This window comes from Anastrepha ludens, chromosome 4 (genome assembly GCF_028408465.1).
Source record: "Anastrepha ludens isolate Willacy chromosome 4, idAnaLude1.1, whole genome shotgun sequence".
NCBI lineage: Eukaryota > Metazoa > Arthropoda > Insecta > Diptera > Tephritidae > Anastrepha > Anastrepha ludens.
In genome coordinates this window covers 62,592,623-62,609,149 of record NC_071500.1, presented here as the reverse complement: position 1 = coordinate 62,609,149, position 16,527 = coordinate 62,592,623, and the positions used below count along the sequence as shown (strand labels likewise).

The window sequence follows — 16,527 nt, the reverse complement described above, 5'->3', positions numbered from 1 at the left end:
TAATATTTAATATTTCTAATATCATATGTACATACTACCAGGCAATAAATACGAAATTTTCAATAGTATCAAACTGTCGAAGTCACAACTTTTGTATGAGCTAACGTGTTCTGAACCAGCTCATGCTCCGAAAATAAAATATAATGCTCCAATATCTTTATGATTTGTTAAAAATAATCATTGTCGCGATTAAAAATTTACTTTTTTTTATACGCACCTGAACTTGTGAATAATAAGGGTATTATAAATAATTCTGCTCACATAACGGTTATGTATAATATTGGGTTGATCGGAAAATAATTTCGTTTTTTCCCGACAGAGGATTTAATTGTATTTTTTCACAGCTAACTTCACAATAAAGTCGCATTGTCATTATATGTTTTGACAGCTGATATAGCAAGGCTTGTGTGTGAATAAGTTCAAGTGATTTTATGCAGTAGTTTTTGGTCGGTACCTTTTTAAATGTGGAGAGTAATAAGCAGCATTTTCGTCATATTTTACTTTCTTACTATAAAAAAGGTAAAAATGCTGTTCAAACCATAGAGAAATTCACCGATGTGTTGATAACACGCCAGTGACAGAACTGGTTTGAAAAATTTCGATCCGGCAATTTTGATGTCGAAAATGCACCACGTTCTGGAAGACCGGTTGAAGCCGATAAAAACGCGATAAAGGCATTAGTTGATGCAATCTGACGAATAACAACACCTGAGATCGGTGAGAGGTTAAATTTATCGAATTCAACTGTTTATGACCACCTGAAAGGCCTGGGTTTAACCTCAAAGCTCGATATATCCCCAAAAAAATTAGATTACTTTCCGCACAAGCCAATAGTAAATATAAAGAAATCGAAACAGATATAGACATATATGTACATATGTATTGTACATTTGTGCTCATATATTAAATCACAAATTTTTAACTATGTGTACTTTTATAAAAAAGTAACGAAAAAATTTAGAATTCAAAATGTTGCGTATATTGTAAAGAGATATAAATAAAAACATTATGTGGGCACAAGTGTGTATACTTATACATATGTACCCAATGCTCAGAATGATGAAAGTAGTCGATTAATTCCATGCCTCTACGTCCAAAATTATTGTTATCAGCTGTACATTATTAGCCGCAATGTTGCTGGCAAGATTGTTGTTTTTTGGATTATGCAGGACAGTATACTCTTTTAAGGAACACAAAGCATTAGTAATCTTAGATATTCACGTTGACATAGACACGACAGCAGGCATTACATCTGAATATTAGATTTTCGTTCGTTTTGATGCCTTTCATGTAAGCGGAATTCAGTTTTGCACACTTAAAATTAAAGATTTGCAAAGGAATTCCACTTGATATAAAATTACCTCCCGCGTACTGCGAGTTACATTTAGGACAAAAAAATATCGCTACTTTAATATAATATAAACAAGAAAAAGATAGGGAGCTGTGTAAAAATACGTCTGCACTCCACCAACGTCAACGAATGTTTTATTGAAAAAATTGATTTCGAATATCCTTCAGATATGTCATCGTGCCTTGGAACATCTTTGATAACTTTGTTTGCTTTTGCTTTCCTTGTATATAATACAATAAATAGACAGGTATTGGAAATAAATATTTCAGAAAAAAAACTGTCATATATCCAAAACCGTCCTTTTGATCCATATTATTCCTCCTTAAGTATCTACAAAAAATTTTAACATCTTATCTATACTATACAGATTCACTATATTACATATGTTATGCATTATTTATAAATTTCTGATATATTTATGTATATTTCACAGATCTCCAAATGAAGCCCTATCGTACCGATGAATATGTACACAAATTGTTCTATGAGACAGCTAGATTTACGGCATTCAGTCAGCAGTGGGTGGTAAAGTCACGCATTAACAATAGTCAACGTGATCCGCATCAATCCAATGAACGCACTATAACTTATCAGGTACTACATAATGCAAACTATCGAATGTTATACATGAATTCTTTGTAAATACAAATGATTGTATATTAACACTTTCGTACTTATAGCTAATTTTGAAAACAAAAACGAGCACACCCATGAGCATTCACTTTTTTGCTTTGAAAGGGCCCTTCTCAGACATGAAGGTAGCTACACAAATCTACAAACACGAATTTACAGACCAAGTAAGTGATGTTGGTGAATTAACAAAAATTTGGTTTAGTTTTACATTTCACTGATTTGCCGAAAGACTAAACAAAAATTATAATAATTATAGTAAAAATAATAGGCATAACAAAAACGTGGCGCTAAAGACGTTAAGTTGCAATTAGTGGTGTCGTAGCCATAACTCCATAGCTGTAACCATGACCATAGCCGCAACATTGCCACGGACAATGACAACAAAACCACGGATAATTTTCCAATAAGCCAGTTAATTTTTCTAATATTATATTAAAATTTTTATCGCAAATATCAAAACAAATGTAAAGTATTTCACAGGGAAAAATAAAATTTTATTATATACATACGGCTACGTATGGTTATGGCGTTATGGTGCGGCACCTGTAATCGATAAAAGTGATGCCCATATGTTTGATCAGAATAGCTGATTGCTATGGTTTGGGTCCATCCCCCCGACAACGGATCAGTGTGTACCCTCGCTTAGTCCAAGCGGAACTCTCGCCACCCATATTCCATCAAGGGAGGAGTGGAACAGGGTGCAACACTTGGGGGCAGAGTTTGGTTAATCTGTTCACGGATGGCTCGAAGTCTGACGGTAGGGGTGGAGGAGGAATATTCTGCAAATAGCTCCCCATCAGACTCAAATTTAGGTTACCGGATCATTTCAACGTGTTTCAAGTTGAGGTAGCCGCAATCAAAGAAGCTGCTGATTGACTACTTACTTGCTCTATTATGGTGCACTCGAAACTGGTTAGGGAATGCCTGGCTTCACTTTTGATTGCATCCGAATTTTTTTGACATAAGGCTAATTTGACATAAGGGTATTTGGTTATAGTGACATTGCGGGAAACTGCGAAGCCAGGCAAGGGACTTTTGAGGTAGTGTCCCAGGGGAAAGAGAGGATTGGAATCTCCTTGACAAACCGCGCTCTACTCCTGGAAAGATGGGCAAGTACACAAACGTGTAATGGCATGAAATCCTTTTGGCCACGTGTGGATCGAAGGCGTTCGAGAGATATTCTGAAGATGACAGAATCTCAGCTCCCAAATTTCGTGGGCGTTCTTATGGGGCACTATCCGCGGTGTATACATGCTGTTAGACTCGAAATTACTTCGAGTCCTTTTTGCGTCAGATGTATAGAGGATGAAGTGGAATCATATCAGCACCTGCTCCCAGTTATACCTGGTTTTCATTTCATAGTTTAATATAACAAATATAAATAATAATTCAAGGATCTTTAAAAACTTAAACTAGTGACAAGAATAGTCGAAAGGAACAAAAAGAATATACCTTTCTTTACTGAAGTCTGTCTTTTTGTTATTAAAAAATTATAGATTTTTATTTATTGTTGTCTTCAATACATTTTTTACATGTGTATTCTATCTTGGATGTACTACATTTGTTGCAAATATAGTTAGATCTATTTTTCTTATAAAACACTATTTGGCAAGTGCTTCGCACATTAGGCAATGAATTGATGTTATTTTATTTAAAATAATATTTGCATGTTCAGAATTTTTTAAGCATTAAATCGAAAATCCATCAATATGACGGGTTCCGTAAATCTAGTGTTAAAAATGCTAGTTAAATGATCGAAGTTTAATCAATAACCGCTATGTCCACCATAATTGTCAATGACTTTTTATATTCGATTTGGCATAGAATTGATATTCCTACGACCGTTTTCTGTGGGAGTGGAATACAAAAGTTCTTTGATTTTTTGCTATAAATTTCTTTTATTTTGAATGTTTTCTTCCCGATTCGGTGTCAAAGCTGGTTCCTAGATAAACGGAGTCTATAACAACCTCGAAATAATAACTGTCAACAGTGACATGGATTCCGATACACGAATGTGCCGACTGTTTGTTTTGTTTGATGAGGTACTTCGTTTTGCCCTCGTTCCCGCACCACGTCCATTCGCTTTGCTTCTTTACTCAGTTTGAAAAAGGCAGAACTAACAACGTGGTTGCTAAGGCCGATGATGTCAATATCGTCGACATACGCCGGCAATTGTACGTTCTTATAAAAAAATGTGCCTGAGCGATTAAGTTCTGTGCATCAAGTTAAAGAAGTCACATGACAGCGAGTCGCACTGTCTGAAACCTCGTTTGGTATCAAACAGCTCAAAGAACTCTTTCCTAATTCTGACGGCGCTGCTGGTATTGAGGAGCGTCATTTTGCATAGCCGTATTAGTTTTGTGGTGATACCGAATTCAGACATTGCAACTCTTTTTCGTGCTATTGAATGCAGCTCCAAAATCGACAAGAAGATGGTGTGGGTCGATTCTCCTCCAAGACTTAACATATTATGAATATCTGGTCAGTTGTAGATTTTCCTGGTCCTAAGCTACACTGATAAAATCCAATCAGTTGGTTGATGATAGGCTTCAACCTTTCACAAAATACGCTCGCTAGAACCCTTTACGCGATATTTAGAAGACTAATCCCGCGGTAATGGGCGCAGATTGCAGGATCACCCTTTTTATAGATTGGGTAGATCACATTTAAATTCCAATCGGCAGGTATGCTTTCACCCGATCATATTTTGCATAGGAGCTGATGCATTCACCTTACGAACTCCTCGCCGTCATGTTTGGAAAGCTCAGACGGCAGTTCGTCGGCTTCCGCGGCTTTATTGTTCTTTATCCACGTTATAGCTATACTCACCTCGTCATGGTCGAGTAGCAGAACAACAGTGCCGTCTTCAACGATTGGGGTGCCCTTCATATGGTTTGACAAGAAGCATAAAAGTGGTAATCGGTCGGTGCAAAGTCCGGAGAATACGGCGGGATGCTTGTTTAGATGAAGATCTGACATGTCTCTCGGCTTTGGGGTATCTCCTGGAGTCACCCACTCCTTTCTTTACTTCATATTGATGTATAGGCACCATCTCTCGTGACGATTCGGTACAAAAAGCGCTGTTTATGACCGCGTGACAGTCGGTTCTGCGTAACCGGAATGACCCGGGTTTATATCCGGCCAAGGACTTCAGCAGCATTCGCCGTATATGTACGGGGAATGTTTATGCTACTACAACAACAACAACAGCGTGTTGCTCGATGGCGGGCGAGCAAAGAAGAGCAGAAGTCAAAAATATTGATTTTTGCCTCCTGGGTATTCCATTTCTAAGCCTCAAAACTAATAAAAAATTCAATAACTCAAAAATATATTTCAAATAATTTGTAAAGAAAAAAGAGTTATATCGAAAGAATATTTACCCTTTGCCAAACAGCAAACAAATCGTTGTAAAATAAAACAAAATATAAAAACTATGAACTGATATTGCTGCCAGCCAAACTAAACATTTCCAATGATCTCCACTTCAGAGCCTATAAATTAACTGACAAAATTTTGGCAACTTTCCCCTATTCAATCAGTTACAAAATTAAGAGTCACCACTGCTTCGTAATGAAAAAAGGGTTGTCCAATTTTTTAACGTATGTACGTTGAAATATTTTATAACTGCCCTTGCATAATTTCATTCAGAAACTTATACTTAAGGCCGGCGGGCCAATTAGATGTCCTAAATTCAGTAGTTTTCGCGAAGCGTTGTAGGATGAGAAAAAAAACAATTAGCCAAATGAAGTTTTGGGGATAGTTTAATATATATTTGAACTAAAAAAAAAAAATTTGTACAATCTCCAACAAAATATTGTAAGCCGAGTTATCAATAGATTCCCAGAGCGCCTTGCCACTGAAGTATCCAACTTCTGTACAAGATACAACTTGCAATTTTCATCTGAAAACAAAAAAAAAAAAGATTATTAATTTTGATGTAATTATCTTCTATGTGAACTAAGAAAATTGGGAGAAACACGTAAAATTCGAATTTTTGGGGAAGGTAGAAAAAAAAAGTGGTTTTTCAAGGAAAAAAAACTTCAACTGGGTAAAAAAGTCGCTTAAAAAAAGTTTTTGGATGTTTTTTTTAGTTCACATAGAAGATAATTACATCAAAATTAATAATCTTTTTTTTTTTTTTGTTTTCAGATGAAAATTGCAAGTTGTATCTTGTACAGAAGTTGGATACAGGCGCTCTGGGAATCTATTGATAACTCGGCTTACAATATATTGTTGGAGATTGTACAAAATTTTTTTTTTTAGTTCAAATATATTATATATTAAACTATCCCCAAAACTTCATTTGGCTAATTGTTTTTTTTCTCATCCTACAACGCTTCGCGAAAACTACTGAATTTAGGACATCTAATTGGCCCGCCGGCCTTAAATAAAGGATTCTTTGGGCTAATTTCTGATTATTGAGATAATTTATAAAATAAAGCATTTAAGTCTAATGCTGTTCAATAGACAGGGCTAGTTTGGGAAGTCTAATAATGGATGCCACTATGTGCAATGTGCAATATGATGTGTACCCTATGTACAATATTTAAATACATAAATAAATTAGTTATTTATTTATAAAATAAATACTTTAATTTTTATTTTTTCTCCACAGAGCAGCGAAAGTGATTACTATGTGCTGCCTCTGCCGGATAGCTCCGAGTGCAATAGGCTCTTATCGAACAAAGGAATAAATTTCCGGTACGATACAATTATATATGTAACTAAATGCAGAAGTAATAACTACTGTACTAATTTAATATTTTGATTTCTCTTTGCAGCCTATTGATGTTTTTGCTTAATAAATAAACAAATGTTCACTGACTTATTTATATTCGCAAGAAAATTATATATATATATATATATATATATATATATATATTTCAAATCAAAATTATTTTGTAGTTTAAGCCATATTTTACGTATACATACATATATAAGTCGTTTATAATGCTTAAAGTTAAATTCACTATGTACGTATTGATGTGAAGGGGGTAGGACAAATTGGCGGCGTTCTTTTCAATTGACGTTAACCCGTTAGGCATTGATTTTTATACTTCATACACACGTATTTTGAGTACGCATCGTACATATATTTATAGTGACAAATTGTGCACTAAATTTATATATTTTTTAAGTGAAAGTAAGGCTTTCAGCTCACATACATAGAGTCAAAAGTATATACAGTTGTGTTCACGAATTTAGCAATCCATGCGAAGACAACAGTCTGTATAGTTTTCTGATTACTAACATTTTTATATAATTATAGTTTTGCAAGTGGTTTACTAAGTATGGACTATGTACCACTATAATAGGTATCTCATATATTCTTGCTTTCGTCATAAAACTCATTTACATGCAAGCAGCACCAGTATTCTTCTTGGTGAATAAATTTCCAAGAAAAATGTTAGTTATCATTTGGTATGCTAAGAAGGAAATCTATAGAGAGAATGTTGTCTTCTAACAGAGTGCTGAATTCGTGATAAGTAAGTATATCACTATATAAGTTGCTCATATAGGAACAAATGGACAAAAAATTGTTAAAAAAAAAATATAAATTATGCCACCAAATCCGGCTGAAAACATCCAAATTACAAAACTATAATTTTTATTTAGCGTCAACTCATCAATAATACGCTGCCATGACTAAATATGACTTAACAAGCAATGTGAAGTGGCAATTCAGTTCTGAAGTTTTAATTTCGTTAAACAGATCTTACATATTTTAAAAGTTTTTCGAAACACAAAAAAAATTTACTATACTATAATTTTGTGAAAAAATGAATTCATATTTATGGAAGCTTAGGTTATACAATTACAACATAGACATATGTATACACAATCCAATATTTGGTTCAATTATCAAAATAATTGAGGGTAGAATTTCATGTGTAAGGATCTCAAACATTGCAATAAAACAGAAACAAATAATAACATCAGCGAATAGGAAATAACAAAAAAATTAATATAATTGCAAATATTTAATCTTCTACTAAAATTAATACCTAACACAATAATATCGATGTACCAAATAAACATTCTTTCATATATACATACAACACATATAGTACATTGTCATAGTAGTGAATACAGATATTCAATTTCGTTTCGGATAACACATTCATAATAAATACATAGACCAATGTTCTGTAGATTGTACACTGCAGCGCTTATATATATTAATATTAATAAATAAATGTATTACATACAAATTTACTTTGTAATGCTTCTATTAAAACAATAAGAATACCCGTGTCGAAATGTCACGTCACTGTAAGAGCCAACACCACTTGATAAGTTGTATAATGACAAATGGCAAGTTGCCTACTATTAAAATATTAGTAGTCATATACAATTTTTGTTCCAACACTTAAACACAATAAATAACTGAGCAATAGTCAAATTTTTGATGCGGCTCTAATAAATTCAGCTTGATAACCTGACTGTAGTTTGTGGTCACTTAATTTAGTTTGCGTACTTTAGTTCAAAAACGCTTTGTTTACATTGTGAAGACAAGTTTTTCAATGCGAATTCTGCTAAAAAGCGATTGGGCGTTATATCCTGCAATTTTGGATATTCAAATTTAGTTTAATTAGCAAACAAATATAATCTTGTAGGAAAAAGTGGCCCGAGCTAAACATTAAGTTATATCCGCAGCATAATTTTTGGCTGTATATGCTTTGTATTTATATTTATTTATTTTATTTAAACTTACATAAAAACATACATATATGTAATACTATTTTATAAACGTTTATATTCCCAGTGGAAATGAGGTCGTGCATTGCAATATGTGGATGGGATTTTTTCAAAGCGTTGGATCTCTTCGGAAATGCATTCAGACTTGCAGTATGCGCACAACTAGCAAAGCTGCAGATTTGATATATGATGCAGTAAGAAAAAAGGCATATGCAAAATTAAAGAGAAAACGCTTTATTTAAAAATATACAAACAAAGAAAATTTTCTAAAAATAAACCATTTTTTGGAACAGTAAAATCATATCCCAATAATAAAGAGTGTGTACGCCGCAATAAATAATTACAGAAATATTACGGTTGGTCGTTGATATTGGACCGATTAGCTGCAAAAATTTTGCAGACGTTAAACTTAATTTTGCACTAAAAACAATAAATAAGCAATATTAAACTTCATAGTAGTATTATGTCTAACCGCAGTGAGACATTTTATACCGCGCCTGATAAACTAGTGATGAGTATCAGATTGTCAACATTTTACTGACAGAATACGCGACATTGTTGCAGAAATTTTGTGACAGAACGATACCATCTCATCAAAGTAGCACTGCTGCAATTATTACAGTATGGATGTGTAATACTTTGTTATCATTTTATAATGAAGTTCATTAAATGAACCGATCAATTGTAAGTTTTGACATATATTTTTACGAAATACTATACGAGTATGCAGCTTTTAACGAAAGTTTCTATTGCAGGCTTTAAAAAGCTTTTTAGACCCATTTTACGTTTTTTTTATAATTTTATATATCAATTACAGGTTTAAAAACCCTCTGTGCAAAATTTCAAAAAAATTTCATATATTTGTTTATTATTTTCTAATTCCTCTACAATTTTACTCCATAATACAATCTTTCTTCCGTCCAGCAGGGAACTCTTTCTCCACATTGAGTCTCACTCTGATGAAAACCTTCACCTAATTCGTAGATAGGGTTTCATTAAAAAAAAATTTTAATATTTTGACATTTAAGAAATTCAAAATGAAAAATATTCTTTACTCATAAATGTTAATGGGTGGTGCTTGATAGAAAAATTGTATTTTAAAATGTTTGATGTTTGCAGAGCTGCAAGACTTACATTTCAGGGAATTACTTAGGTAACTGTCGGTAACGACCAAAGAACGAACGTTCCCATGACAGTCGGTTCTTTGTAACCGGAGCGACCCGGATTTATATCACTGTCACTTCAGCAGCAATCCCCGTACATGTATGGGGAATGTTTATACTGCTACAACAACAACAACCAAAGAACGAGAGGGACAAAAGTTCACCTTAAAATAACTCACCAGAAATCATTAATTTAAATTTAATTAAATTTTTTTTTTGTTTTTAATTTAAATTTTTTTTTAGTTAAATTGTTTTTTTTTAATTAAATTTTTATTTTATTTAATTTTTTTTTTAATTACATTTTTTTAAATTAAATATTTTTTTTTATTTAAAAGAAGGTTATAGTGCTACCAGTACGAAAGCTTCATTTATATCCTGACTTCTCATTCAATTTAACTGAATCAATTTAGAGACAGTTAATTTTATACTATCATCCGTCATTCTTACTTTTTGCGGAATCCAACAAAATTAACAAGATTGAAAATTTCCCACATATACATATATGTACATAACGGCAATGCAGCTACCTTTTTGTTCATAATTCTTACACTGGATTCATAACTTAAGAACAATTTCATTCTGGTTTTCAAATAAGACACTTAAGTTTCGGAATAAAGAATAGTTTTTATACTTTACTTAAGAAAAATATTGCAGTCGTGTCATTTGAGTGCTATGTAATTTTTTACGTACCCTCTACAAATTAAACATTTTAAATACGTCGCATTGAATTTCTATGCTCGTATAAAGAAGCCGAAGAACTTAAAAAAGCAAAAAAAGAACGCATAATATTTCTAAACAGTAACAATAGTAACATACTAATTATTAAATTAATTTTTGTCTTTCACACCTGAGCATACATACATACATACATACATAATATATTTAGTCTGAAAATACTTTGTAGATCTAAAGTCGTTATAAAACACTACTTGAACAATGTAAGAAAAAATAATAAATCTTCATTATAATATAAAGTATACTCCGTGAAAAGATTAGTATTAATAAAGAAAATTAAAACGAGTTTTATTATTTTAAATTAAGCGTCGGAAGGAATGTTCACCCTTTTTACAAACAATTCGGCGATGTTAACATTAATTAAGATGGGGTGAGCTGCTCAACCTAGACACATCATGTCCGAACTCCGTCTCCAATATTTTATATATGTGCTTATGGAAAGATAACAGTAGAAATGCAATGGAATGGCTTTTAATAGAATGCGAAAAGAGAATTTTATTATAAAAACAACTTTATTTATATTGTCCAACCGTGATTCTGAGAGAGGTTGTCTTCCCGACTAATTTTCCCAAAGGCAGCACTGGTCCAAAGCGTCGAACTTTTTCACGGAAAGTTAACGTTTTACCATTTTGGTCGAAAATGCAACTTTGACCCGCTCTTAAAACAGCTAAATAATATATTATAAGAAAAAGCTGTTAAAAAAGCGAAATTTGTAAAAAAAATTTAAAAATTAGGTTTTTACAAATTTAGCTTGGATTAGGCTTTTTATGCACTTATCTTAAACCGTAAAAGTTTTTGTCTACTCTAAATTTCCCCCTAAATACCTTTTTTTTTTCAAAAATCCCTATTTATATATTTGTTAAAATACAGCCTACAGAGCTAGATTAGTTAAAAATAAAAAATAAGTTTAACTCAAACATGTGGTGGTCTACTGTGGCTATATATGTACATATGTTTGCCGCATTCAATAGTTACAGATATTTGGTATTACGACTCTGTTTTTCGATGGTTTGTTGCTGATACTCAATGGATTAGCTGTTGCTTGAAAAATTTAATCAATACCTTCGTTTCATTTGAACATAATTTTTAGCTAAATACAGAATATTAATCTACAGAGTAGTATTTATTAAATAAAAAATTTTATTTTCCTTAATCCCAAATTTTATACTGCGTTAGACAGGAAAGTCAATATTTTACTGACGGAACAAGTGACAGAAATTTTGTAAGAGATCATGATGCCATCTCGTAGAAAGTAACACTGCCGAAATTATTACAGCTCCACTATACTCTTATATAGTCTGGCGGATTGTAAACTGTCAAGAAGAGTTTAATATCATCGCCAAATATTAAGCATTTAGCGAATTTAAAATGAAAAGGTAGGTCGTTAATAAATATTAAGAACAATAGCGATGCACAGTGTCTCTTGTGGAATATCTAATCATGCATCGACAACTGTACTTGATTTAGGAATTTAATAGCAATCTTGTGACGCTGTAGACCCTCAACATTTGCACAAGAATTAAACTTAAACTTTATCAAACGTTTTGAAAAAGTCCTTGAAAATAACTTCAAGTTGAGCACGATTCGCAAAAGCATTGAATATTTGTGTTAGGACTAAAGCTAAATTAACTAATTTTTGTATACATAGACAGAACCTATGTTGGCACTCAACAATAGTAGCACTAGGGTATATTCAGAAACGCATTATAATGCGCAACGTACTTTTGCAGTGTTGGCAATGCGTTCAGAAATGCAAATATGGCAGTACTGCAAATGCATCGCGTTCCAAAACGCCATTTTTGTATCAACCGTCACGCATTATTTGCAGGAAAAATTTTAATACTGCCGCTGATTACGCTAATATGATGTCTGATGAAAAGTGAGTAGAAAACTAATTTTTTTAGCTTTTAATGCAAAGATATATTAAATATACGTTATTAAAACAATATTTTATTACATTTTTCTTGATTTTAGCGATTATCTAAGTACATCGGAAGTAAAGTTGCTTCTCAGAGTCCGACTGAGCATGGAAAGTGAATTTGCTTCAGGGAGGAGGAAAAAGAGTGTTTTGTGGAATAAGGTGGCGGAAGAAATAAAAAAAGTGAATAAAGATTTGAAAATAGACGGGCAAATCGCGCAGCGAAAATTTTCTAATTGTTTCAAAACACGATTTTTTGTTTTTTGTTTTTTTTTTTGAAAATTGGAAAAGTAATGAATCACAAACAATCACAATAAATTAAAAAGCATTAGCGACTAGGAAAAAAGATTTATTTTTGGGAATTTTTCGTTTTAATGAACATCTTACTATATGTGATCTTCTTTTTAGCTTTACACGTCTTTTTTTTCTTAAATTTAGCAAAAAACTCTCACTTTTTACTTCAAATATATCGTCAACAACTAAACTCAATAATACTTCCATTTTAGTGTAAAACGCGTTCATAAATGCAACAAATCTTTTTGCAAATCGTTAACAAATCTAACAATTGCATCACTTGTCACATTGGCAGTGTTGCCAGCGCTGCAATTACTGCGCATTTATAATGCGTTTCTGAATATACCCCTACTTATATGGTTAATTAATCCCTGATGAAATATGTCAAGTAACTTAGCCATGAGACCCTGCTTCACAATTGGCCTGCAGTTTCAAGCATCAGCTCTATTCCTTGCTACATGCAACATCCAACGGATAAAGGAATCTTTAAAAAACATATATTTTATTCCATCGTCATGAATTCAGAGTACGGGGATTTTCCAATGTTATACGAATACGGCCTCCGGCTTTCGTGGTATACCAGTTTTACAAAAATATATGACGTTTTTATTCGATATACAAAAATTTCAAATATACATTTATTAAAATAACCGTTTTAATTCAATCATCAATGAGCCCATGTGTATATTTAATATGATAGGAAATGGCATCGCGAGGATTTTTTTTGAAATCCGGATCTTTAAGTAATGCAGTATAAGAAGTGACTTGGCGTATTAATTTTTCTTTTTTCTTCTTCAGTTTTTGCTTAACATTCATTTTTTTCTCCTCTTTTGTTGTGTGATTATTTCTGGTAGATTCGTCGATGTCTTTGGTACCCGTTTTTATATCCGATTTTTGCTTGCTCAACTTGAAGAGCTCGTCTAAAGAAGGCAACGCATCCTTTAGTGGTTTCAAATCACCAATAACTTCCGTCTTTTCCCTATTTCTGCGTGCCGCTTCCTCTTTACGTTTCTTTTTTATCAATGCAAATTTATTCATAAGTTGTTTATGCTTCCGTCGCACTTTTTCTCGTTTTGTAATTGTTTTTCTCTTGTTTGTTGGTGATTTTGGCAATAATAATTTATCCTTCGTCATACTCGAATCGTCTGACTTTGCTGCTGCACGCACATGTGATTTAATATTCGCGGCCGCTTTCGCAACCGATGCCTTGGCTTTCATACGGATATTTTTGCTGACTTTGACCATTTTTACTAAAATAACTGTTACGATTAACTTTATTACAGTATATTTTGTATTGTAATTACAGAATATTTTGTTTAACTTTTAATACTAAGGATGTGAGTGGCATAAATACATCGACGCATTTCTTTAAGGGGTTATACGCAGTTATGACTTTCAAAAAAATCGATTTTTTTTTATTGCATTTTTGTAATGTACATATATTCAAAAGTATACGCACGAAATTTGAAGTAGACCTAAGCAATACTTTCGGAGTTATACCTAAATATGTAGAGATGCCTCGGCACGTTTTAAGGTAGGTATTGAAACTTTAAACGTGTTTTTTTCAAAACGGCATTTTTCAAGTCGGTGTACACGATATCTCGAAAACGGCTTGTTTGATCGGTCAACCGTTTTAACTCAATCTTTAAAGATACATTTTCTAGTAATTAATCGTTCCTTTTGTAAATCTGATACTTATTTTCCATTTTATAATCAATTTACGGCCAAATTTTAACGTAAAAATCGAAATCATTTCTTTTAAAAGCTGCCATTTTGTGAAAATTCACTATTTTGATTAGCCGAACGATTAATTACTAGATAATCTAATATATTAACAAAATTTGTTTGGTTTTTTGATTTCAGATAATCCAATCCTGAGTTACGATGTACACCGTAAATCGTCTTTTTTTAAAGAAGGTTCCAGAAATCGCCTGCAACGCGCTCTATAATCAACATTTTCATAAATAAAAAATTTTGTTACGTTCTTGAAGGATGCTTTTATAACCGCCAAAAATTTTCAAATTAAAATATTGTGAAGTTTCTTCAGGATAAATCCTTGACAACCCGTCTTTTATTTGCTTCATAACTGCGTATAACCCCTTAATTCGATGCTGGGAAATTTAAATCGATATTTTTCGATACATCGGAAATAATACATCGATGAATCTATTCGCATAGTCCCGATTTACACGAGGAGACATCTGGAAGGGAGACACTGGAAATTCTTTTTTAATGTTTCATTCGCGTACACACGGGCAAAAATGTTTCCGCGACATTTTGACATTTAATACTTTAGCATCGTCTGGTTCGGATGTATTCTAGCACGCGCTTACATGTAAAGCAGAGAGCGTTCGACAGCAGTTTCTTAAATGTATGAATGAAAAATGCAAACTGGTTAAATAATAAATAATTTGTTGTTTTTTTATTGAAATATATTTATAAATTCTTATACTTGAACCAAAAAAATTAAATTAAAAATACTTCAAATGTAAATAATTAACTTAAAATTAACTTGAGTATCTAGAAATGCAGGGAAAAATTAGAAATCAACATAAACATGTCCCAAAACTATTTTAAATTATACCTACTTTACTAGCAAAAATAATCGTGCATTTCCCAAGCAGCGTTCGTATGTTTGTCATCGTTGTTATCTTCCGTTTGATTGAAAACCAACACATAACTTAGAACTTTCTTCCACAAAAGAAGAAAACGAATGAAGCAACTGTCAAAAATTGCTTTAAGATTGGAAATACGAATAAGAAGAGCAAAGCGTGTCGCCGAGTACGGGAGACAAAATCCCTTCTCTCTTCCCCGACCGTCCTTCGCCCTTGAACAAAATGTTTCCCTTCCAGATGTCTTTTCGTGTAAATCGGGTCATAGGATTTTTCAAATGTTGTATAGCTTGTTTTCTTGGAATATCCAGCACAGTGTCCTAATCATAGTATAATAATAATAATTTTTAGGGGTGTGAGCAACACTGGCAAAATTTCTGTTTGAATAGTAATAATAAATATCTATAATTACTCGGGGGTGTATTCTTCACTACATTCCCAATTATAATATAGCATGGCTGAATATGAAACATTAATAAAAGATGAAGGAAATGTAAATAGTAAAAATACATGCGCTTGTAACGTGGTGGGTCCAGATGGAAAGCGGTATCAGATGAGTAGATTTAAGGACGCGCGTCAATAGCTGATTAGTATCATGAGGACATCAGTTGAGTATATCAAGGACGATTTTGGATAGGTAGGAGTTTAACTTCTGGCAATACCTGGAACTTAAACTTACGGAATATTTAGTTTATACCTAATGGCATAGCATTTCAATTTTCTGTAAAAAATCCGTTATCTAAATTTTATTTCTTTTTTATATACAGATTCTTCATTTTGTCTTCAGTATTTTTTTATTATTGGAATACAGTTTATAATATGGCCTGGCAGCTAGTACTCGTTCTTGTATTAGTTTTAGTATTATATATTAATTCCAATAAATAAATAAATCTTTATAATATATTATGTATGTGATTATTTTATAATAAGAACTTGCAAAAATTAGTTTTACTTTTAACCCCTTAGCCTTAGTCAGAGGGGCTTAGGATCTTGTTGATGTTCATTACTATTAGGAATTAGTTGACATAAAAAACAGATTTTTGAGCTTGTACTTAACTGTATTAAACTTTTTGACTACAATTTTGCACTTTTTAATTTTATATGTATGCACATATTTAAGTA

At 32.5% G+C, this 16,527-nt stretch overlaps 2 protein-coding genes across 2 annotated transcripts in view; one reads left to right on the top strand and one right to left on the bottom strand.

Moving 5' to 3' along the window:
• Positions 1 to 8,196, top strand: part of LOC128859552 (zinc finger TRAF-type-containing protein 1 homolog) — a 35,203-nt gene extending 27,007 nt beyond the window's left edge. Inside the window, exons 6-9 of the mRNA XM_054096468.1 lie at positions 1,785 to 1,945; positions 2,032 to 2,148; positions 6,600 to 6,685; positions 6,766 to 8,196. Of these exons, the coding sequence (XP_053952443.1) occupies positions 1,785 to 1,945; positions 2,032 to 2,148; positions 6,600 to 6,685; positions 6,766 to 6,793 (392 nt within the window). The 3' untranslated portion in view covers positions 6,794 to 8,196. The remainder of the gene's footprint in view (positions 1 to 1,784; positions 1,946 to 2,031; positions 2,149 to 6,599; positions 6,686 to 6,765) is intronic.
• Positions 8,197 to 9,705: 1,509 nt separating this feature from the next.
• On the bottom strand, positions 9,706 to 14,152 carry LOC128859554 (ribosome biogenesis protein SLX9 homolog). The gene has a single exon (XM_054096469.1). The coding sequence runs from the start codon at positions 14,036 to 14,038 to the stop codon at positions 13,454 to 13,456; it is 585 nt and encodes a 194-aa protein (XP_053952444.1). The 5' UTR covers positions 14,039 to 14,152; the 3' UTR covers positions 9,706 to 13,453.
• Positions 14,153 to 16,527: the final 2,375 nt, after the last annotated feature.

Coding starts and splice junctions, on each gene's coding strand:
- LOC128859554 (XM_054096469.1), bottom strand. CDS start 14,038: ATGGTCAAAGTCAGCAAAAATATCCGTATGAAAGCCAAGGCATCGGTT.